This window comes from Bacillus rossius, chromosome 8 (assembly GCF_032445375.1).
Source record: "Bacillus rossius redtenbacheri isolate Brsri chromosome 8, Brsri_v3, whole genome shotgun sequence".
Lineage (NCBI taxonomy): Eukaryota > Metazoa > Arthropoda > Insecta > Phasmatodea > Bacillidae > Bacillus > Bacillus rossius.
In genome coordinates, this window is record NC_086336.1 from 3,188,027 (window position 1) to 3,213,452 (window position 25,426).

General features: G+C 42.0%; 1 protein-coding gene across 1 annotated transcript; it reads left to right on the forward strand.

The window, feature by feature from the left end:
• Positions 1-1,498: 1,498 nt before the first annotated feature.
• On the forward strand, positions 1,499-25,223 carry LOC134535489 (uncharacterized). The gene is made up of 10 exons (XM_063374621.1): positions 1,499-2,655; positions 4,478-4,696; positions 6,329-6,641; positions 9,782-10,170; positions 10,254-10,424; positions 11,107-11,215; positions 14,186-14,350; positions 15,587-15,866; positions 18,338-18,539; positions 22,268-25,223. Exons 1-10 carry the CDS (start codon positions 1,862-1,864, stop codon positions 22,581-22,583), a joined length of 2,958 nt encoding a protein of 985 aa, XP_063230691.1. The 5' UTR covers positions 1,499-1,861; the 3' UTR covers positions 22,584-25,223.
• Positions 25,224-25,426: the final 203 nt, after the last annotated feature.

Here is a 25,426-nt window from a genome sequence, read left to right on the forward strand (position 1 = left end):
AAACTAAAGTCATTCAATTTGTCATACAAACGTGGCTGTGCTTGTGACATTTTCGGCTACATCATAACTCTCCAACTCTATTTGACTCATCATATTGGAAGGTGTTAGAAGAGAAAATTCGCCAGTGTGACAGGTCTTTTACTGCCCTGGGCAGTACCACGTTACACCAATTAGTATAATTTTTAATATGCCATAAGGAACAACTTAGCCACTTTTTGTCATGTGTCACATATGTTTAGTGATTATTATTATGTCAATATAACATCGTGTTACAAAAACCTTCTACAGATATTTATTTTTTACTTGTAACTGTCAGGAATCAGTGTTGTATTCCTTTTATTGAGTTTTAGCAAACGAGCCTAGTGATATGGTGGGACTATCTGTTGACCTATAATTTCAACACTCGGTTTGACACTGAGCTAGCTTGGTGCCCTACCAGTAGCGTAGCCAGGATTTGTGTATGGGGTTGGGGTGTTAAGAAGCATGTACCATCCCCTTCCCCCACATTAAAGCTGTCGGTGGGGGTGGTCCTCCCCCGAAAAATTTTGGATTTTAAGGTGTAAAATAGTGCTATTTGAGCAGTTTTCAGTACTTAACTTTAAATATTGTAATGTTAAAAATATTATTAATTTTTTAATAAAAAAAATTGTTGGAGTGATGAAGTAAGAAATTAATTAAAGATATTTTAATCAATCCAATTGACTTGTCCACGTCCCACTTAAAATCATAAATCATGCTCGAAGCTCGACAATACAAAAAAAAAGGAATAAAAAATGGTTGGGTTTCGGCAGAACTGGCCTATACCTGGAAACAATTAGCTTTAGCTTGAAGAATTACCCAGTTACCACCTGCTTATAATTACCGCGCTGGTTAAATAGAATACGTGTAAGATATTTGGAAGCTTGGGACCCGTCACGGCATCACAACCTTATAGCTTATGCTCGTGACAGGGGTAGGGGAAGAGAAGGAGAATCGGTAGGGCTCGCTTACTCTTCCCCTCCATTGCAGTGGCCGGTGATAGCAGTAAGACACCCAGGCTTTTAGCTAACCTGCTTTCAGTTAAGAAAAAAATAATTTGCGATAACCAAGGGTTTGGGTGGAGGGGGGTTAGAACCCCTAAACCCCTGTGCCCTACCAAACAAGTTCAGAAATCTAGCCCCAATAGCTTCACTGGGTCCATCCCTGATTTTGACGCTCTAATCGCGGGTGATAGCACAACTTATATTATTGTGAATTACCTGAAGCCAATGTTCGAATCCAGACTTATTACATAGATATAGATTTTTTAAAATATATTTATAGAACTAAGCCATTATCTTAAACCATAATGTAATGTTACATTTGCGGAGTTTGTAGTTCTGGAATACAATATTTTTAATTAATTTAAAGTTATTCCCTATGGTAAATAAAGATGGTTGAATTATTACCTGTCTACCATTATTTTCTTCTTGTTGAAATGGTGGTGTTGTGTTTTTTTATCTTTGCCTACGACCTGTTTGTTCTGGTAGCGTTGTGTTGTTTTTTTGTTGTTTACTAACCAAAACTTTTGTTTGCATTTAACTATTATATTGAAGTTTGTATTTTTAAAATACATTGTACGTAGTTACCTTTTCATTCTATATCAACTGCTATGATACGAAATATAATATATATGTACTTGCTGGTCGATTATTAATAATGGTTAGAAGACCTTTTTCTGTCTCTAATAATAGTTTGGCGTTGACTTATTTATTGTGTTAAATTGAAACACTAATGTTACAAGTTTTGGTGGTTAGTAACCACGGACGTAAAGTAAGTTGAGGGAGGAACTACGTGTGTGTTGGTGTTAGTTATTCATGTACTATTTTGACAGCATGAAACCATGTCACTTGAAACTCGTAGCAAAGGTAGGACCTGCAAAGCTAAGAAAAAGATACTCGTAGTTGGTTCAGAGGTCGAGAGAAATGAGTCTGACATCCAGGATGGCAACGCGCTGGCGTGTGGTGGTAGCAAGGGCGGTCTTCGTAAGCGGCTGACCAGGAAATCTATGAAAGAATGGGAGAAGATGTTAGACCCGGAAGGCTGCTCGAGTGGCAGTGGCTCTGTGATGGGGCCTCCTTCCTTGCCTGTGTCGAACCGCGGCAGCAGCTACGGGGTACTTACGCGGAGGAGGTACAAGAAGATGAGGTCTGACGGTTCTCTCCCCACGGAACTGCACCAGGGGCTGAAGGCCTTGCACCTGTCCGGTTCCTTCGACCGCGCGAGCATCACGAGCGACTACGGGACGGCCTCGGAGGACTCGAAGAACTCGTCGTTCCGCACGGAGCTGTCGCCGTGTCACAGCCCGGGCAACAGCTGTCACTGCCCTTCGATGAGCGACGTGGATAGCCTGTCGTGCGACAGTGACGGGATAACCACGATCCAGGAGGAGGACGAGATGGAGTGTGATCTGTCGACAGCTCCTTGGGACTCGGACGCGAGCGACAATGCTGGCAAGCCTGGTGGCTTCGACTCGGAGGCCGAACTGGAGTGTTTCAGACATTTGAGGGAAAGTATGAAGGTTACTTACCTCAAGACTGAAGACGTGGTTGCAATTATTCCTACGGTAAACTCTTCGGGCTACACTGGAGACTTCAGTATAAACATAAAAAGTGGGGAAGGTGAAAGTTTGTACAGGTAAGATGAATGGATTATCTACTAAGCTAGACCTAAATATTGCTTCTGTTTTTGTGTGTCCACTTAGGTAGAGGTGTTCAGTTTATTTGTGAAATGAAGGTGGAGTATGTCTTCACATGCACATTTGGTTTGGTGGTCTACGAAAACATTCAGGTCATATTTAGTCAGCCAGTTAGCAAAAAATGTTCCTTCCGTGTCATGTAATTAAGCATTATCCGTATGTATAGGTGTTGTTTTTGTCTTTTTAGCTGGTAGATATTACATGTATTTTCAATGGTACGTGTTTTATTAAGTTCCATGTTATTTAGGACACATTGGTCTGTTTGGCATATTTTCAGATACAAATAATAAAAAAAAATGTATGGAAGTGACATAAATTTTTTGATTTTTTGTCAGTGGAAAGGAATTAATATATTTAAAGATAGCTTTATTTCTGCTATTCTATACTACAAAGAGTAATGCGATGAAACTTCTCTAAACTGTTTATTGCCATAATGTTGTTATTCAGTTTTATTTAATGTTAGGCTAGTTGTTGATGTGGCATACATCTTTTCAAAATTGTCTCACAATGTCTCACAATGCCAGAATACAAAACTTCTAACCAGCTAGACAAAAATTAAAATTTTATAGCAGACTATAAATTAACTAGTTATTTAGGTCCCAACCAGTCATATTAAGGTCATTTGACTTTGGTATTTTCAAAATTATTAAATTATTTTGATACATTATTTGAAAGCCATAAAAGTTTTCCTTGTATCAGGGAAAACAAAATACTTGTATCTATTATACGATGCGAGCGATGACCTATCGAAACCTCAGTGATACCCTGTTTCTGCCCGTTGTGAAGACAATCAAGCCTTGGTTCACAATGGTGGCACATAAAATAAAAACAGTGTTGAACTGTTTATTGAAAAAACTTTTTTTCGGTAAAAAAAAAACCCTTTAGAACAATTATTAATTTTAAAATTGTGTGATCTCGCATGGAATTATGTAATTATGTTCAGTAGTTTTAAACATATGGTATATATGCATGTATACACACACAGACACAGATTTAAAACTAAAACAGTAATAGAGATGTAGAGATTGTACCAATGGTTGAGCACCACAGCTTGGTGATTTCACATGGAACAAGTCAGTAAGTTGTGTCCGATACCTTTGTTGCTTACATTTGTATTTTTGTAATGGACAAAAATATTCATATAGGCCAAGATATAAGGTGCTTATTTCTAATTACCAAGTAGCCTATAGTGAATTTATAATTATATAAAATTAATTACCTATAGTTACTTATATTTCTTTGACATGTTTTATTTGGTTTAAGTATGTCAGTACCAAACTCTGATGTTCTTCGGTAGATAATTCATTTGTTGTTACATGTTAGTATGTAATTTCGTGTTTGATTGTTAGATGTTACTCATTAGACAGTTAGTTGTTTATGTTATATGGTTCTGTGTCAGAGAACTGCACCAAACAAAATTAACCATAGAGAAAATGCCGCACAACCATGTAGTCTACGTATGCCCAATAACACTGTGCAGTAGAATGTATATTTTTATTTGAATGTCTCTTCCACGACATTCAATGACATTATTTATTTGCAATTTTGGTTGTTAACTTATGTAACAAAATTGTTTTCTCCACAAAATAAAATGCCTTTACCACATTGAAAGTACCACTCCATGACCAATGATCTCTTCTAGCTCTGTTGTGAGCTGATGCACATTTTCAAATGTTCCAATAAACCGGTGCCCGATACCATTACCCTTGATGGTGATGTAAGTAGCGTGGCACGACGGTGACGGAAGCGGCGTGCCGGCAGGCGGGGGCTGTGGTGCGGCATGCGGGTGCACCACGTGAGCGCAGTGGTGTCCATGGAGCCCCACGGGGTGCAGTTCCACGAGTCCTTCCCGGCGCTGATCGTGATCCGGCTGGCGGTGGAGCCGGCCGACGAGGCGTGGCTGGCCTGCCTCTGCAGCAACACCTCGGACCGGCAGGCCCCGCACTGGCAGCGCCTGCCCCGCAAGGACTACTGCTACAGGTGCGGCGATGGGGATCCTCGTGGCAACCGAGATGCAGTTCAAACCCTTCCTTCAGGGAGCTACACCGAGTGTTCACACTAGCATTTCAGAGTAGCCAGAGAACAAATGTCTTCAAATTACTAAATTTGTATTTCATCTACTCACACTACAAATAAAATCCAACCGCCAGATTTTATGATTCCACAAGAAATTCATTAATTATATTAAAATATTTTATTGGTTTCAGAAACAATCATTTTTGTCGGCAATATTAATGTAGCAGACCACTGGTTTTTTTTCGGGTGGGGGACGGACGGACGGACTTGCCCCTGGTGGATACGCCACTGGTGTGAAGTAGTCACCAGAAAACTCATGGGACAAGACAAAATTTTAATTTTCATACTGTAAACAATGACTCAAGGATTAATGAGTAAACTCCATAACACTAAAGTTTGCATCAGAAGTTTATCGTCTAATCAAAAACCTTCCTTACAAAAAAAAAAAACACGCACAAGATGTGTGCAAACTCGTGCATGCGGTCAGGGCGGAATGAAAAAAAAATGAATTTCATCAAATTGTTTGGTAACAGCTGTCAAAACTTGTGTTTTCCCATCAATATCAATTTGCCAAAATGGGGCCTTGATCGAAAATTGTCTCGAGGTGCCGCAAACGCCACAACATTCAAAATTTTAATTTTTTTTGGTTGTTTTTGAGAGTAGGGTCGTATTTTTTTTTATACAAAAGAGTGAAGGAAAATTATTAATATTTTCTAGAGTATTAAAAAAAAGACGACATGAATAGTTAAAGACTGTTTGGGCATAGACATGATGGAATGATAGTGAAGGGGGGAAATTATTGGTAGTACTCGATCAAGCGTTTTATGTTTCCTGGAATCGACAAGTATTATCAAACACATGAATACTTTATTTATCTCTCTCCTTCCCCCTTCTGCTTCCAGGCTCCCACTCCTAGAAATATTTTGCCTCTATACTGTCATTTCCATCATCATTTTTCAGTCTGTTAGCAAAGAAGGAATGAAACGTATCATTTGATTTTTTTTGTAATTAATGACAGCTAAAGAAAATAGTGTAGTAACTTGTGTTGTGGATGAGTGTTTCCCATCATGGTTGAATAAACAAGTTCTGCCACGTCGCAGCGATGTGGTGAGATGCTCCCTCCATTTGCGGAAAGCACTAGGAACATAAAGCACGCATATATCTAAGAGAAATTTCCATAGTTTTGGTCTTATTGTAAAGCATTTAATTTTCATGAAATTGCCACTTTGTACCAGTATTTTTCTTGATTCCAACTCTCAATATTATGACTTAATTAATTAGGATTTGATGAAGTTTGCTTTAAAAAAAAAAAAAAAAAATCTTTTATTTTTGTGTTTTAAATACACTCATTAACATTAAAAAAAAATAAAATAAAATATATTTTTAAAATTGAAAACCACCAAAATTCTGGTTTATTTTAATTTTATTGAAGATAAAGAGTTTGTAATATTAAAAAAATTGTTCAGGTTCTAAAAGTTTTAACCAAAAAATGAAAGATGAGGCTACAATGTATGCAGACTGAAGTTATCACCAAGTGTGCACTGGTCGGACACACGGAGGTGCGAGGTTGCGAGGGAGCGAGGCGCGGTGTCGCAGGCACGGCAGCCTGGTGATCAGCACCGCCCACTTCAGCCTGTTCACGGTGATCCTGGAGGAGCCCTACCCCGAGGTGATGCGCCGGGTGCGCTGCCGCCCGGGCGGCCGCCTCAGGCTGGACGACGTGCCGGGGGTGGAGGTGGAGTTCCCCCGGGGCTGCCTGGCCGGGGACCTGGACGCCTACGTGCGGGTGCTGTTCGACAGCGAGCCCTCCTTCGGCCGGGGGGCCGAGCCCCGGGACCTGCGGGCGCTGGCCTCGCCCATCGTCATGCTGGGCCCCCACGGCCACCAGTTCGACACCGCCCGCCCGCCCGTGAGCTTCTTTAACAAGCCTGTTGCATGTTCGTTGCCGAGGTGCATCAAGTGCTTCCTTTCCTTTTAACACGTGCCATAGTTACCAGATTAATAAACATCCATAGGGGTTCTGTTTCCATGTTTTCAAAGTTATTTGAAAAAAAAAAATTTTTGTTCTCGAAGGTCAACCTTCGTAGATCCCATTAGGACCTGCTCTGTGGTCGTGTCCGTCTTAACTCCGCACCAAAACTGATCTGATCCCTGAGCTCTACAACATCCCTGACTGATGGAACGTTCAAACTCTCGAGCCAGCAAAGAAGTCTTACATTTAGACATATTTTGGAGTTAGAGAGGGAATGATTTAGTGTAACGAAGGTTCTGGTCGCCTGTTCTTCCCGCTCTCACGAAGTCTTGCATCATAGTAACTTGCTTTGAAACACTGCAGCCATAATTTACCTGTACAGTATCTGTCCTCTAGAGTCTTTGTAGTGCTGAATACAGCACTCTGTAAAAGTTTGACCTATGATAGAAAAGATTTTTTCGGAGAAGACAAGTTTTATCACCTCGTGAATTGCCCTGAGAGTTTCGAGGTTCCTCGCAACACTCCGTAAACAAATGAGCGATAGCTGCCTGAGAAAGCGAATGAGCTCGTAATGCTCTTGCATAAGCTTGTTGACAGCAAGATTCTTACCCAGCACCTCACCCCACATCTTCCATGCCACTGCCACCCATAGTTTTTTCCACCACAACCATGTGACTCGTAAATATATGAAATCCACCCTATCTCAGAATTACCTTGACAGCTCTTCAGTTTCGTTCGCCAGAGAGAGTATAGTGATGACTAATGAAAAGTGGCTGATAAAATGTCACAATACAATCTTGTTGCAGCTTCCTGCATTTTTCCGCTGTGAAACGAAGACAGGTGTTTGTTAAGGTTGGGTTGTAAAGTTAAAGTTGGATGAAGGGCAATGCTTCACTGCTGACTTATCGTGACATACTGTATTTTCTCGCACATGGGTCGCAGATTTTATGCCCATTTTTTGTTTAATAGAATGTACTACTCTCCATATGCAAATTTTCCATTTTGGGTAAAAAAAAAAATTAACTATTCACTGTTGTGGTTGACTATGTGCTTAAATAACTAGCCTGTGTTGGTTTTTAATAAATTATGTCAAGAGTAAATATAATGTGTTTGTTTAAAAATAGCCGTTGGGAGAGGGGAGGGGAGTCCGTGAGTGAGTGCATGTGGCCGTGCAGCAATGTCTATGGTTCTCCCTCTTTCAACATTGTAAGTGTCCGTGAACTGGCCCCTTACTCAGTCATTTTGTTTCTATCTCGACAGGTTTTTGTGATGCAGCTGTGAACAAACATCGTTATTGCTTGAGATTTCCTACGCTTTCTATTGCAACATTTCATTCATGATAAAACTGTTGTAAAGAGCATGCTTGTTATTGAAGAATGGCGGGGGAAGGGAAACATTTTCCTTGGTATTTTTTGTTAGAGCATTGGTGATCGGGGAGGGGGGAAGGGTAATAAAAGATGGAGAAGGGAAGGACGCCAGTGTTTCTTACAGGCAATAAGCTGAGACACGGACCATAAAGACTTCACTTGTATTCTACTGGAGAGAGATTTATGGCGCGACTCTTACCGTGAATAAGTTAGATTTGTTTGTCCAAAATTAAGGAAGCGACCCATGCGAAGGGACGACTCTTCTCCGAGTAAACACGGTGGTTATTGATACTGCTCATAGGCTGCAATCATGTTGAGTTCCCCGTTATTGCGATTTACAGCTATTTTCTACCAGATGTCACACCTCTTTGCATACATTATAGTCTACGAATACTTGAAATTTGTGGGACAGCTACCGGTTGGCCTGTTTTTGGGTGAGATGTGGTTACTTCTTGTTAGCGACGTTATCAACCATCTCCTACAACAAAGACAGCATGTTGGTCACTTCTGAGGGGGGGTTGTGTAATACCTATTTGTTCCTCCAGGTAGACACTGGAATGTAATTCCCATGTACGGTATGAGTTGTTTCCTGCACTGTACGTGCACTCGCACATTACTGAAGGCCCTGTCACGCTGTCTAACACCTTCCAATATGTTGTGTCAGATAAAGTTGGAGGGTCATGACACCAACAAAAATGTCACTAGCGCAGTCATTTTTGTGTGACAAGTTGGATGACTTTAGTTTCCATCAAATATTTTGCATTTAGGAGAGGTTCTAAAATAATTTGAACGTTGAATGCGATTGGCCGTACAAAATCGTGCCTAGTGCAAACGGAAATTACATCAGTTTCAGTCTGAATGATTCTTTAGAATGGCGAAGAGCACATGGTTGATTTAAGAGGTTAAGGTTAAATAAATAAAATAATGTTTATATGAATGTCGTGAGAAAAAACATTTTATTTGTAAAAATTATGTTTGTATAACTTAAAAAAAATCACTGAAATTTTATTTTATTACATAACAAATTCTATTGTTATTTAAATTTATTAATTTTCAAAATTTTTAAAAAAGCACAAACATAATAACAAGTTAAAAAATTCCGTCCAGCACTGTGAATCCATACTTTGTTTTTTAAAATTGAGAAGAAAAAAAAAGTTTGAGATACTCAGATCAAAAATAAAGATTGATTCTGTTACATTATTTAAAACATATTTGAGGTTATCCGTTCAAGTATATTTTATGGAAAAAATTGAAAGCCATTTTCCGTCCAATGCTTCCCTCCAACTTAATGGTCAAATATTTGACAGTGTGACAGGGCCTGAACATCCTCAATTTTTTTCCCACAATCACATTTTTTTTTTCTATTTATACCGATATTCCTCACAGTGTTTCCCATGCAGGAATATTTGGGATTTTTCTGAGGAAGTACAGGGATACATAAATCACTTATTTCAGGAGTTAACTTTACTAATAATTATTTATTTTTATAGCCAACCTAAAATTTAAATTGCTTGTACTATATTGAAACTCATTGATTTCTACTTCAATTGAAACCACAATACAATTTAAAAGGAACTGTATTCTATAAAATGTATTGTTGAGTATCGGTGCCAGGAAACAAGGGGTCCCGTACGGCGACTAGCTCTGTGAAGGTATACGAGCAGGTAGGTTGTCGACGAGGATGCGAGCACGTGGGGTGCCGGTGTGCAGGTGCGCGTGACGCTGCCCGTGCCGGACTACCACCGCATCGTGGCGCGGTTCGGCCCGCGGGCGGTGCTCCGGGTGCTGCAGAGCTCGACGCGCGAGGACGAGCCCATGGTGTGGCAGGACATCGGCCCGCCCAGCGTCCTGCCCGCGCCGGGGGCAGAGCCCGTGGTGTCCTTCACCGTGCACCACTTCTCCTTCTTCAAGCTGGTGTGGGACATCCTCACCCAGTCGCTGCACGAGGCCAAGATGGGCATGTCGTACTTCTACCCCTACATCTCCTTCTCCATGATGTGCCAGGCCTTCATGGACGAGAACCCCCAGAACAACCGCTTCGGCCTGGAGGTGATCTGCTACCGCTCTGACCACCACGTGCCGCAGACCACCAACTACAGGTGAGGCCTCGTAGAGGTAGCGTGACGGAGCAGTGTCGGTCGTGCGAGAGGTGGCGTGACGGTGGTGTCCGTGCGCGTGGCAGGCACCGCGTGGGCGCCAGCCTGAAGCCCAAGCTGGTGCGCCCGGGCCGCATCCAGGTGCGCCTCAAGTCGCAGATGTTCGAGGCGGACGTGGAGGCCGGCGAGGACGAGGAGATGGTGAAGGAGGAGACCGACTTCCGCGGCCGCGACTTCGAGAAGCAGTACGCCTGCAAGTGAGTCATGTTTCCTTCATGTTATATAAGTAGAGACCTGAAAAACTTGTGGATTCAATTCGTGAAATGCTACAATTCAAATAATTATACCTTAGTGCTTCTTCTGCCATTGGTTCACTGTTAATCTGGAGTAATGAGGGCCAATTAGAGACCCTCACTCATAGAAGTGTCGAATCACAGGCTACCCAGTCGAGACGACTCACAAGTCCACAGCCAATGAATAGTTGGCATTTGCCCGAGTGTGTAGAGGATAGTGGAGTCTATCCTGGAGGTTGTTGAACCCGCAAATTTTTCCAGTCTCTATATATAAGTTATTATTAATTAATTTTATTGATATTTTAGGATTTTGTTGTTAATTTTTCTTTTGTAATCATTTATAGCATTTTTATTTTTCATTAATGCTAAATTGAATGTAATTAATATGTTTTGGATGTAATATTTACATAAAAATATCTTTATATATTTTTTTTGATTTTAAAATGGTAATCCTGCCATATGTGGTTTTGTTTTTGAAAAAAAAATTTCAATGAAATAAAATTAAGTTTCCTGAAATTGTAAGTGGCATTTGTTTAACAGAGGTGTTGGGAATGGGCATCGAGTGTGATCCTGCATGCGGTAGTCTACCCACGAACTGGAGACACTGTGTTAGACGTGGTTGCTGAAAGGTCACCTCTGATTGCAGGTTCAAGCAGAATGTGTCTGTGGAGCGAGGCACCTTCGGCAAAGTGTCGGTGGACCGAGTCGTCAACACCAGCACCAAGGATCCTCTGTTTGAGTTCAACCTGTACAAGGTGGGTGCATTGGCGTAGCTGTGTACATAAAGTTGGGGCGGACAAATAATCATTTTGAAATCATGTAAACCCATTCCCCTCTTACTAAAACGGGGGGTCCTCCACCAGAAAATTTTGATTTTAAAAGTGCACAATAGCACTTTCTAAGAAGTTTTTGTATCTAACTATTGGATACATCGATGTTAAAATTATTATTGTTTCCTTAAGATAAAATATGATGAGTGAAGAAATTACAAATAAAGTTGGGCAGAATAATATTATAAAATAAAAATATCATGGTCTAGAAAGTTGGGGGGGGGGACAGTCCCCTCCACTCAAAAAGTTCAGGGAGACACGTCCCCCCTGTCCCCCCCGGTTCCTACGCCCCTGGGTGGGTGGTCGTTTATGTCTTTCGTGTTGGGACCATCTGTTAATATGTACATGTACCTACAATATTTCACTTGTAGATTTTCGGTCATTGAGTTTTATAAGTTTGGAAAACAGAATTTGCATTTAATCACACTGCTTTTAATGTGAAACAAGGCCTTCGCAACAACTAGGCTTGACACATTAGAGAAGAACTTTGGTCAGAAAACTTAAATTTGTTGGGTACAAATGTATCAGATAATTTGGATATATACATGTGTGTGTGTATACATATATAACATATATGTATATATATGTGTCCATATATGCATATATATGTATGTACTACAACACGCACACAATGGTGACCAACAGCGAGCGCTGGATGCACTCTGCCATGTCAGAGCTGGCCAGTGTGGTAGCAGAGCGTGGTTTTTTCAGTCGGGCCTGGAGAGTCAGACGACCACGGTGACCAACAGCGAGTGCTGGATGCACTCTGCCATGACAGAGCTGGCCAGTGTGGTAGCAGAGCGTGGTTGTTTCAGTCGGGCCTGGAGAGTCAGACGACCACGGTGACCAACAGCGAGCGCTGGATGCACTCTGCCATGTCAGAGCTGGCCAGTGTGGTAGCAGAGCGTGGTTGTTTCAGTCGGGCCTGGAGAGTCAGACGACAACGGTGACCAACAGCGAGCGCTGGATGCACTCTGCCATGTCAGAGCTGGCCAGTGTGGTAGCAGAGCGTGGTTATTTCAGTCGGGCCTGGAGAGTCAGACGACAACGGTGACCAACAGCGAGCGCTGGATGCACTCTGCCATGTCAGAGCTGGCCAGTGTGGTAGCAGAGCGTGGTTGTTTCAGTCGGGCCTGGAGAGTCAGACGACCACGGTGACCAACAGCGAGCGCTGGATATACTCTGCCATGACAGAACTGGCCAGTGTGGTAGCAGAGCGTGGTTGTTTCAGTCGGGCCTGTAGAGTCAGACGACCACGGTGACCAACAGCGAGCGCTGGACACACTCTGCTATGTCAGAGCTGGCCAGTGTGGTAGCAGAGCGTGGTTGTTTCAGTCGGGCCTGGAGAGTCAGACGACAACGGTGACCAACAGCGAGCGCTGGACGCACTCTGCCATGACAGAGCTGGCCAGTATGGTAGAAAAGCGTGGTTGTTTCAGTCGGGCCTGGAGAGTCAGACGACCACGGTGACCAACAGCGAGCGCTGGATGCACTCTGCCATGACAGAGCTGGCCAGTGTGGTAGCAGAGCGTGGTTGTTTCAGTCGGGCCTGGAGAGTCAGACGACCACGGTGACCAACAGCGAGCGCTGGATGCACTCTGCCATGTCAGAGCTGGCCAGTGTGGTAGCAGAGCGTGGTTGTTTCAGTCGGGCCTGGAGAGTCAGACGACAACGGTGACCAACAGCGAGCGCTGGATGCACTCTGCCATGTCAGAGCTGGCCAGTGTGGTAGCAGAGCGTGGTTGTTTCAGTTGGGCCTGGAGAGTCAGATGACCACGGTGACCAACAGCGAGCGCTGGATATACTCTGCCATGACAGAACTGGCCAGTGTGGTAGCAGAGCGTGGTTGTTTCAGTCGGGCCTGTAGAGTCAGACGACCACGGTGACCAACAGCGAGCGCTGGACACACTCTGCTATGTCAGAGCTGGCCAGTGTGGTAGCAGAGCGTGGTTGTTTCAGTCGGGCCTGGAGAGTCAGACGACAACGGTGACCAACAGCGAGCGCTGGACGCACTCTGCCATGACAGAGCTGGCCAGTATGGTAGAAAAGCGTGGTTGTTTCAGTCGGGCCTGTAGAGTCAGACGACCACGGTGACCAACAGCGAGCGCTGGATGCACTCTGCCATGTCAGAGCTGGCCAGTGTGGTAGCAGAGCGTGGTTGTTTCAGTCGGGCCTGGAGAGTCAGACGACCACGGTGACCAACAGCGAGTGCTGGATGCACTCTGCCATGACAGAGCTGGCCAGTGTGGTAGCAGAGCGTGGTTGTTTTAGTCGGGCCTGTAGAGTCAGACGACCACGGTGACCAACAGCGAGCGCTGGATGCACTCTGCCATGACAGAACTGGCCAGTGTGGTAGCAGAGCGTGGTTGTTTCAGTCGGGCCTGGAGAGTCAGACGACCATGGTGACCAACAGCGAGCGCTGGATGCACTCTGCCATGACAGAACTGGCCAGTGTGGTAGCAGAGCGTGGTTGTTTCAGTCGGGCCTGTAGAGTCAGACGACCACGGTGACCAACAGCGAGCGCTGGACGCACTCTGCCATGTCAGAGCTGGCCAGTGTGGTAGCAGAGCGTGTTTGTTTAAGTCGGGCTTGGAGAGTCAGACGACAACGGTGACCAACAGCGAGCGCTGGATGCACTCTGCCATGTCAGAGCTGGCCAGTGTGGTAGCAGAGCGTGGTTGTTTCAGTCGGGCCTGGAGAGTCAGACGACAACGGTGACCAACAGCGAGCGCTGGACGCACTCTGCCATGACAGAGCTGGCCAGTGTGGTAGCAGAGCGTGGTTGTTTCAGTCGGGCCTGGAGAGTCAGACGACAACGGTGACCAACAGCGAGCACTGGACGCACTCTGCCATGACAGAGCTGGCCAGTGTGGTAGCAGAGCGTGGTTGTTTCAGTCGGGCCTGGAGAGTCAGACGACCACGGTGACCAACAGCGAGCGCTGGACGCACTCTGCCATGACAGAACTGGCCAGCACACTGCAGATCACCGAGAACAACAACTGGAAGAAGTTTGCGCAGTATATTGGCTTCACCAAGAATGAGATCAAGAGCAAGTTCCAGGTGCGTGTTGTGTGTGTTCAAGTCAGGTGACTTCCACTAACATCTCTCATCGTTTTTGTGATAACAATAGTGGCTGTAATGAAATATTAGTTTTGGGGGCTGTGAACAAGCTGCATCTATTGCTATTGTAAAGAGTTCCCTTATGAGCAATTTTAGAGAATAATGTAAGTTACTGGAAACCATGTGTGAAAGTTTGCTGTAACACTCCCACAAGAATCATACTTGTAATAAACTGACTCAGCGGTGGTAGAGCTGATGAACAGCCTTTGAAATTAAGTTTTAAATTTATTGGGAATATTTGAACAGTTATTTTATGGTTTATATATGCACCAGAAAGTTTGGTTCCTATTTTAACATCATTAGTATAACTGTTATTAAATGAGAATATTAAACTCTGTATTTTTCTACATTAATAATCTCCAAGATATTGTATTTTTAGTGTGTAATTAAGTAATAAATTTGCAATAGGTATTGATTTTGGAAATTTAGTTCATGAAGCAAACATTTAAGGGGTTATATTTTTTTTGAAACCATTGTTTTTATATTTCATTTCTTGTACATTATTCTATTTTTGGCTATTGGGATCTATATTTGCATTCGAGGGATATATTAGTAGTATTCTTTGGATTCCAATTTAATATTTGTTTAAAGAAGGTTGGAATTCTACCTATCAGTAATTTTAAATATATTTTTTTTACACATTGTGATAATATTAATTATAAATAGATAATATTGAAAAGTATTAGTATATGTGTGTTTTTATCTATAGAACATGTAAAATATTTGTTATTAGGAGTTTTTCTTTATAAGTAAGTTTACTATATAGAGTTCTTTTACTGAGTTAAGTTAAAATTAGTAGTATTTTCATTGTTGAGTACATAAATAATTTTAAGTTACAGGACACAGTATAATTATTGTTAATGCTAGTGTTGCAAGATGTGATTACACTAAGTGGATGCTGCAAAATGTCTCTGCTTCTTGCTTCAACCCTGTTTCCTATTTTGTTTGAAGTCACTAAATATGGAATGCTTATGATGGTAAAAGCAGACCAGCAAGCAAAAAATGAAAAAACTATCAATAAATGATTAAACTGTGCCATTTTGTGTTCTTGTAAGCCTGTATTCCCAAGATGTGACAACTTGTGAAGGTGGTTAAATCCTTGGCAGGTTGGTTCAACTACCTGTGTGCTGGTGTCGTGAGACTGTGAGCGGTGATGGCATGAGGCTCTGGTTGCAGTACTCGTCCGACCCCTTCCTGGCCATGATGAACACGTACAGCGAGCGGGGCGGCACCCCGGAGGAGTTCATCCAGGCGCTGTACGCGGCCAGCCGCGACCTGCGCCTCAAGATGGCCAACATCAGCGACTCGAACAGGGGCGACGGCAGCAGCCACTCGGACTCGCGCGGCTCCGACAGCCACGCGTCGTCCTCCAAGGACTCCGGCCACAGCAGCCAGAAGAAGGGCACCTACTTCTTCATGCGCCCCTTCAGCCGGCCCGCCGACGACTCGGACTCAGGTCCGTGTCCTTCAGATCCTACCTCTTCTCGTGGCCTCTGGGGATAAATTTTTTGGTTTTTTTTCGAAGAGGTGGGGTTGAATTTGTTACCAATTTGAACCTAACTTCAATTCTCACCACAAATTGAATATACACCTATCCCTCACTTAGCACGGCTTCAGATTGTGCGAATTCATTTAGCACAATTTAAATTTTACTGCCCCAGTCTCAAATAGCACGTCTGTAAACTTCAGTTAGCACGAAATATCGGTAGGCAAATAAAAAAGTCGAGCACGACGCCACGAAGTCTGTTTCAACTTCTTTTCAACTTCTGTGAACATGTGCTGTGAGATACATTTAGCCAAACAAGGGGGACAGGGGGGGGGGGGGGTGAAGAGAATCGCGCGCAGGTCTGTCTACGCTATCGGCTGTTGTACAAACATCCGCTGTGGCAATTTAAATTGTGTCTATAGAGTGTAAAGGACCAAATGTTTTTTACGTCCGCGCGTATGCCGCCGTGCCGTGCCGTTGTCACCTGGCCACATACCGTGCCGTGAACTCAGTCTAGTCAGTGGCAGGTCAAAAAAATGAAACGTCTGCCCATTCAGCTGCCGGTAACTGTACGTGCTTGATCACTCATAATGCACCGTGTTCAAGTATTTGAGACAAACCTAGAAGTATTACGGTGCGCAGATTGTCATGAAGACCACGCTTATGTTGGACGTACTTTAGTTTTAAGCAAGTCAACTGTGCGCACATTCGTACGAAATAAGGACTCTTACCAAAAGTTTATATAAATCTAATGCTGTTGTTTGTACTAGCGGGAATATATTTGACATTAGATACCGGAACAGAAATGAACAGATGATTCACGTGGAAAAGGTTGTTAAATGAATGTTGCAATGAAAAAAAATTGGCTTGACAGGATTGGTGTGAATCAGGTGGTAATATGCGAATAAGTACTTTGATTTTTGAAAAATTAAATTATAATTATCCCGGCAGTAATATCGGTTTCACTGTCAGTAAAGGATGGTTTGGAAAAGTCGCGACGTGAGTTGGAGGTCACGCCCAGGCGGGAAAGTCAGCCAGCCGACTGACGATAAAGTACATAACCACGTATCTACCACTACGCAGTGTCGTAATTGTCATACAAAGTACGAAGTGAGGCATATAAAGATAAATGGTGTAACATATTTATAGTTGAGTGTTATTCAACGCATTTATATTATGTTAAGTATATTCCTGCACAATTTTGGAAAACATTATATAAATTAGCCTTGCTATTAATGGAAACTAATGCTTCAGAATATGCAATTTCGAATAACACTGCCATTTTTAGGAACGAATTAGTCGTGCTAAGTGAGGGATAGGTGTATTTGACATAAAATTCATATCAAATCTTCTCTAGCACTAAAAGATACAATTTTTAATTTTAATGCTCTATTTTAGAGCTGGGAAAAATTCCATTTTTTGGCCGAGGGGGGAGGGGGATGAATGAACAGGAAAATAACTTTTTAGAGAAGTAATTTTCAGCAGTCCGAACTCAAAACAAATAGTTTAAGTGTAAAACAATTTACAATCATGGATGACACTGGTATTATATTAGGCATTTAAGAAATTTAACAAATAATTAAATATTATTGTATGTTTTACTCTTGTCACTAAACAGTAGCAGAACAATGAATGGTGTGGACAATATTGAAAACGTTGACTATTTGTGAGATTTTAACCTTGCAACGACCAGTTACTTAATTTTTTTTGGCTTGCATACTGGTAGTGACATGAAAGAAAGAAATTTATCTCCTACGATAGGCTACTACAACAAATATAATTGCAATTGTTCTTCTGTGGACATAAAGTCAAAAAGTGATAGTTGCAGCAACATATTTTAAGATACAGTTTTGTACGTGGATTTCAAAATGCCACTTAATAGTTGAGTAAATGTTTTGAGTACACTACATGCACTTGTAAACGATGATGACAATGCATACACTTGCTCAGAAGAACAAACCGCACATGCAGGGCTGCCAGCCAATCAGGTCTCTTGCGTTCGTAACAGTATTTTATTTTTCTTGTGCTTCATGTTGGTTTTAAAAGTTTTTTTAAAATTTTTATCAAAACTTAATGTGTATTTTGTAAGAAAAATTTTATTGACTAGTTTACATAATATATAACAGTATTATTTAAAATTGTAAAAATTTTTTTTTTTTTAATTTAAATGCTGGGAGATGGATACACTAGTTTGGTATTATGATAGCTTTTCTAAACCATTGTGAGACATGGAAAATGTGTAATTTTATTGCCGTTATGTCCTGTTAGTTGAGCTTGAAATGGGGGGGTGGAGGGGGGGGGGGAATATTAGTCCTGGCTACTAAAATGAAAAATACACATATTATTTTGCACGTGTCCTGCTCGGGTGAACACTGTAAGCTCTTGTTGATGCCCAGAGACTGGTGACCACACGAAGGACAGGTGGGTGGTGGGCTGCGCAGACTCGCCGGAGGAGCTGCGCAAGTCGCGCAAGCGCTCCAGCACGGGCAGCGGCAACAAGAGCAGCAAGGCGGCCAAGAAGCTGAGGATGGCCCAGCAGCAGGAGAAGCAGGACAGCGACAGCGGGGAGGGCGAGGGGGACGACGACAGCTGCCTCGGGGGACACCCCGCCCTCAGCAACGAGCGCTCCCTGGACGAGCACAGGTACAACTGTCGAGTTAGCCACGTGTACCCCCCCTTTTTGTTGTTTTACAGTGGTACGTTATTTTTAACAATCGGTCGATTTCAAATTTATATTATTTTATTTTAGATTCTTGGTATCAAATGATTGATATTCTTATTTAAAAACAATTATTATTAAAGAAAAGTATACAGTAGAATCCCGATTTAACGAAGTGCTATGGTTACCGAAAATGTTTACTCTAAATCGATGTTTCGTTAAATCCGATTTACCGATTTTCAATGACCCCCGCACTCATAATCGCGTCCCTACGTTTCTATATCGTAGACAGGGTCGACGCCGATATCTTGTGCTGCCGTGCTATCTCAGCTCTCGCTCGTACGGCCCCCGGTTCGTACGTACACCTCAGTCGTACGTACAGATTTTCAGAAACCGTGAAAAATTAGGCAAAAAAAATATGAAAAGTGTAAGAAATACGCTAAAGTTTATTAAAATACAGTCGCAACCTGCAGCGTTTATAAAAAATACGAGCTACATACACATTGCGTCACAGTAAAAAATAAATAAAAAATGGCCGCAAATTGATGGAAATTTACCATCAACAGCGCGCCGTACACTGAGAAAGGTAATTAATTGTACTCGGTCAGCTGTTGTTACGGCGCGGCTACGCCGCGGCTCTCTGTTCGCTGAGCTGCGCATGCGCAGTATGACACACTCAACGCTTCGCCCAGATTCGTGACCTTCCATCAGCAGCCAGCCAATATACGCGAGCTTAGCGGGAAAAAAAATAAAAGCTCCACCACCCATGTCTCAGTTTTGTCCAGTTATAATACCAGTAACATAAACGAATCGTCAAAAAAACGTAACAAAGCCAATATCCAAAAACAGTAAATAAAGTCATGTACAGTAGAATCCCGCCGATGCACGCGGCAGTGTCTAGCCGAGCTCGGCGCGTCCACTATCGCACGAAAAGCCGTCTCAGCTGTCATGTTATCTTACCCGCCCGCACGCACGAAAAGCTGCTGTGGTAGCTTCTGTGAGAGCGTAAGAAACTCGTCCGGCCAGGCTGACGGTAGCGGCGGTTTGACGTCATACGTGACGTGACGCTTACCTCTCCCATCCCCTGCTAATTCTTCAAGGCTCATCCCTCCCAGAGCCACAAACCATGTAAAAAAAAAAACCTTCCCCTTTTACCAAATAACATTTCAACACATTCCCTCCCTTATTTCAACCTTCTGCGTGAGAAACTGTCAGCATCCTCCTCCCCTCCCACACCGCGTGCGTCAAAAGCCAGGTTGTATAGTCCATTCTCGGTAAAATAAATATTTTTATGGGCTTATACGACTGTCCTTCGCCGTTAGTAAATACTTTATAAGTTTAAGTTATTATGATACAATTTGTTTATTAGTCACACAGCAGTTTCTGCTAGAAAATCACTAATACCTCGAATTTTATTGAATAGAAAAATTTAGCAGGGCCGTAAATATATTTATTTTACTGCATAGTTACTTTTCCATCTGCATTCGAACGTGTTTTTTCTTCTTATTTTTTTTTACGCTGTGAAGGGTTGTGGAAAAGATAATTGCTTGAGCTGTCAAAATAAACATCGCTGACGGCAAGGGCGGGAGCGCATCCTGTCGGTCTGTCGCTGTGATTATCTACTCCAAAAACATGTCACAGCATTTCAGGATAGTATTGTTCTTATATCTTTCGTTTATAGCGGAATGTTTTCTACCTGATCCACACAAGTTCCTTCGACACGTTTTGAACGAAAATAACCAGCCGGCTAGCATAGCCGAACTCGCGTGACACGAATTCATTTAGCGCGAGTATTTTATGTATTTGGATATATTTGGGGGGGGGGGGGGGGGGAATTGGCCCGAAATCTCTAATGCGACCATTCCGTTTATAAGTCCGTTTTTCCGGAAACCGTGAGTGGTCGCATCTGCGGGATTCTACTGTACCAATAAAAAAGCTAAGCAGGTAGTGAACAGGCAGTGTAGTCAATTCCAATCGCAATCTGTAGTCAAAATCTAAGAAGAAAAGCATAAAATCGAAGTCCGAACAGCAATTATAAAAAATGTATTCCAAAAACTAAACACTGCGCACAAAGCTCTTACTGAGAATAATGATAATGGCGTATTGGTGTGACGTGGTCACAAGTTGAAAAAACCTGGAGGATGGGAAAGGGAATATTTGGAAACGTGTGATTATTGGCTAGCACTGTTACTATGCGGGCGTCATTGGAAGATAACGTGGTGAGTCAAGCCAAGGATAAGGAAGGGGGAGGGGGATGCGGACAAAGAAACCCTTCATGACGTCATGTGTCGCGGACAGTCTATCTGTCCAGGCGCGCGCAAAATGGTACACACCTACGCAATTCAGTTACAGCGCCCGGAGTTTTTAAGCAATTTGAACAATTTTTTTAATTTTTTCGTGTTTGGACAGATGATGCAAAGGCACATATTAATATAAAGTACCTCCATTCTATTACTGACACCACAGAGTGTATTTTTTAATAAGTTTCCGTTACAATTTACTTTCATTTTTTGGAAATCTATATTATTATTTTAATAAATTGGTGTTTTTTTTGATGGTTCCTGAAAACCTTTACGTTAAATCGCTGTTTTCGTTAAATCTGTGTTCGCAAAATCGGGGTTCTACTATAATATGAGTCAGTTCATGATCCTGCTACAAGTATCCTGATCACTGAATTTTTACTCTTATGTGTTTCACCACAAATAATTAAACTAGTTTTTTTTATATTTAATTCTTAAATTAGTATGGTTTTTCCACACAGCCCCAGTTTATCCACCAAAGGAAATACTGTCAGTGTTGAAATACTCCAGCAATGAAACAAAAAATGTAATCGCTGTACAGAGACCACGAACATGACTTATTCTGTTTCATACCAGTCGTTTTATAGACCAATACTTACGTAACCAGCATGCTGGGTTGTTTTACCCATCACTGGGTGTAGTCAGCACGTAATTCAAAATTTTGATCCAAAATTAAATGAGTAAAAATAGTGTATTTACTTCCTTTGCTTAGGAACAAATTTTAAAATATACTGCATTAAAAAATAAACAATTCACTTTCATATTACAATAGCAGGTCAGAGAAGTACAATAGTGGTAATTGTGATTAATGCAAAAATTGTAAATTTGTTTGTTTTTAAATTGAGATAAGTAAGTAAATAGTAGAATTTAAACAGTATTTCATAGATTAATGGAAATGTGTTATAATAGGATTTCTTTATAACTGATAACAGATTAAAGTTCGTAAACATTAATTTGTTGACGGAAGCTCAACTAGTTACATTGGCGGTTCTCGAAGGATGTGAATAACTTTTGGTCAGGAACATTTCAGTCAAAACTATGTATGAAATAGTTTCGTTCGGTATCAATTTTGAAAAGAGAACAAGAATTTAAACACATGTAGTTTGCAATCCATGTTGAGTATGTAGTGTTCCCAGCCTATACGAGGGTTGTCCGAAAAATTTCCGACCTCAACATGAAGAGTGCAGCACTCGCCAACGAAAATTGGGGAATGTGTTTAGTCATTTTTTCGGAATATACTGTCTGAAATTTCAGCCATTTTAGACAAGCAGTTGGCTGAAATTTCAGACAGTATATTCCAAAACACGACTAGACACGTTCCCCAATTTTCGTTGGCGAGTGCCGCCCTCTTCGTGTTGGGGTCGTGCGTAGTGGAGCGTGCAGAGTAACAGGGTGGTCGTGCGTGCGTGCAGGAACAACAAGTACCGGCTGTCGGACCAGGACCTGTGGCGTGTGTCGTCCAAGTTCGTGCGCAAGGACTGGCGCAACCTGGGGCGGGCGCTGGGGCTGCCGGAGAACGTAATGGTGGACCTGGAGCACCAGCACGCCACGGTGGGGTTCCGCGAGTGCGCGTACCAGATGCTGCTGGCCTGGAAGGGGCGCAGCCGGCGCCAGCAGTGCACCTTCGGCACGCTGTACTCGGCCATGCTCGCAGAGAGCATGGGCGACCAGGCCAAGTACCTGGTGTCCGCGGTGGACACGACCGCGCCCGGCCCGGAGCAGCCGTGACGCCGTGCGAGCGCGGTTCAGCTTCCAGCTTTGGCTTGCGTTTTGACGTGCCCCGAAAACTGTTTGAGACGCAGATGTGTCGTTGACACCCACTATGATCTGTTTATCATATATATATATATATTATGTATAAAATTTTCATTTTTTAAAATAACTCTTTAAATCAAATTATTGACAATATATATTTTTTCATGATTAATATAAAATACCTATAAAAGCTCGGGGTAGAATTTGTTTTCTACTGTTCATAAATTTTTGGTTAACAGTTGATGTTTTTCCACTTGCTTGCTTTATAAATGACTTTCTTTCATGGTTGCATGTTGCAACGTTGGGTTCCTTGCTCAGTCTAACTGGCCTTACAAAACAAAAGACAGACTTAGGTACTTGGTTGCTAGTATTATGGTTAGCAGCTGTACTGTTGCAGATTGTCCATCTTACGTATAGCTTGATTCTCACTCAGCTAAGATGTTCGAAACATTAAGCATTAATTTTCTTCTTCCTGTGTCATGCTAACAACAGTTTTAAATCCCTCACAAAATATTTGTTTGTTTTGTATATGACCAGGTATGTCATACTGTTTTGATATATTTATTTTTACAGTTTTTTCTTATTCTAGTTCTTTATACAGTGCATGCTGAATTAGAAAAATAATTAATTGTAGGATAAGAATATAAATATTATTGTAATAATATGTCCTAAATTCAGAATACACTTTCTTCAACTACTGGCTGGTTTTTGTTTTTAAAAACCAATATGTACAAATCTGAAGCACTCTAATCTAATGTATGTAGCAGGTATTCATATACATAATCTGTTAACATCAATGTTTTGTTTTGTGTGTATAGTTATTCGTTTACCAATAGTCTACAGGTTGTTAGTTTTATACACAGCGGCTTGTTAGGAAAATATTTGTGTCTGTATGCTTATTTATATTTGAGAAACCAACTGGTTTTGTCATTCAGCATCATCCATTTGTGCAATATGTAGTAATTTATTGTTGGATCAGGCTCTTGTAGGCAGAGTTGGTCATATTGTGGCAATATCTTTGATCGTACCTTCTCGTAGTGTGGCAACTTCATGGCTGCCGGGCCGTCATGAGATGCTGTGGTGTGGGTGAGCGGTGTTTACACTGTCCTGCAGAGGAAACATGTGTGGGGCTAGGTGGACGGGCTTCCCTCGACGGTACAGAAGACTGCATGAGGCACAGTCTGCGTGGCTGTTCTGTGCTCAGTCACACCGCGTCACCCTCGCACAGTCTACGACCAGGCTCTAGGATTTCGATACCTTCTTCATACCTTCTTCATTTCAACATGTCCCAGTAGCATGGTCCGAACACGAGGGGACGTTCACATGTTCACGCGTCACTTGGCAACTACTCTGTCGCAGTCCCACGAATGTCATCTCGATGCGTACATGAGCTGCAGTTCACCGCCGCGGTGTTTGACGTCCTCGCTTCTGGTCTCGTCAACATTCCGATCATATAATAGCAACATATCATGGTCGGGAAGGCAGGAGAGGGGGAAGTGGCTGGGTTGTTAATGTTCTTTGCATTCTTGAAAAAAAAAATCCCAAGTGTAAAAGTTACTTAGACTTTTTAACCATTATGATTCACAATAATCATGTTTTGCATTAGGTTTTATGTTCATGTTTCTGTTAAAAGTGCATTATTAAATGATCTCATGATTTGTTTACATTCAAAATATTTTGTAATTAAAGTTTTATTAGTAATTTTTATATAAAATTATTTGTAATGTGCATATATGTATGTAAAAATTTAGATATTCTGATTATTATTACCTATTTTAATGTGCTGACATTGTATCTTATGACCATCAGTAGTCTGTCTTATGACCATCAGTAGCCTGTATCATTATTTTAGATCGAGGGATGGTTTGTGCCAAAAATGTACATACAGTGTATGTATTTCAAACTTTATTGCTAAGATTATTTTTATGAATTTTTGCTTAGTGGCAAGTGGATAACATGAGTGTACTTGCGGAGGCCAGCAGTGAAAGGTGTAACTTTCAGTTACAAAATTACAACATAAACTTGCATTGTGTTATTTGAATGGCTACCACTGTAGATTTTCTGTAAAAATATTGCAAGAAGTGTGTATGATTGTGGAAAGTTCACACTTTTTGTGTTGCCCCAATCACACTGAGCTGAAAATGTCTCCCAAGCATGCCTTGTAAGGTTAGGGACATACTTGTTTCCTGACGATGTGTTGGCCGAGGGTTGTGAGTGCACTTGAGTCGCTGGGCTTATCGAAGCATGTCGTCCTGGCGTGGGCCTGCCACAAGCCGCTCCAGCGACTCTCGTATCCATTCCTCCAGCCCCTTGTGTGTTACACGCGTCACACGCGTCACACGCGTCACATTGTACATACTGTAACGTCTTTTTATATCTATCGCCATTGTTCATGTCTTCTTGCACAGCTCTGTTTCATGTATAGTATAGTATAGTTATCTGTTGTTTTTGTAACCTTAACACATTTTGGAATGTTTTCTGCCCTTGACAGCAAGTTTTTAAAATTAAATATCAAGGATAAAAATTATTGTATAGTTTAAGAAAGTAAGTGATTTTTTGTACTCTTATAATGTACAGGTTTTTGAATAAATAATAGTTGTGTTTATGCAATTTTATAAGATATTTTTTTGATGAAGTGTTGCTTCGCATGTGGTTGGTACCTTCCCGAGCTCTGTCCAGTCGGAACTTCAGGGGCTGCGAAGTCAGAGCCAACCACAACTCTGGGAAGTTAACGAGAATACCTATCTCACGGAGAAGTTCATGCTTGTGTCTGTAAAGTTGACCAATTTAAGTTAACATGCAAGATGCTTATACTA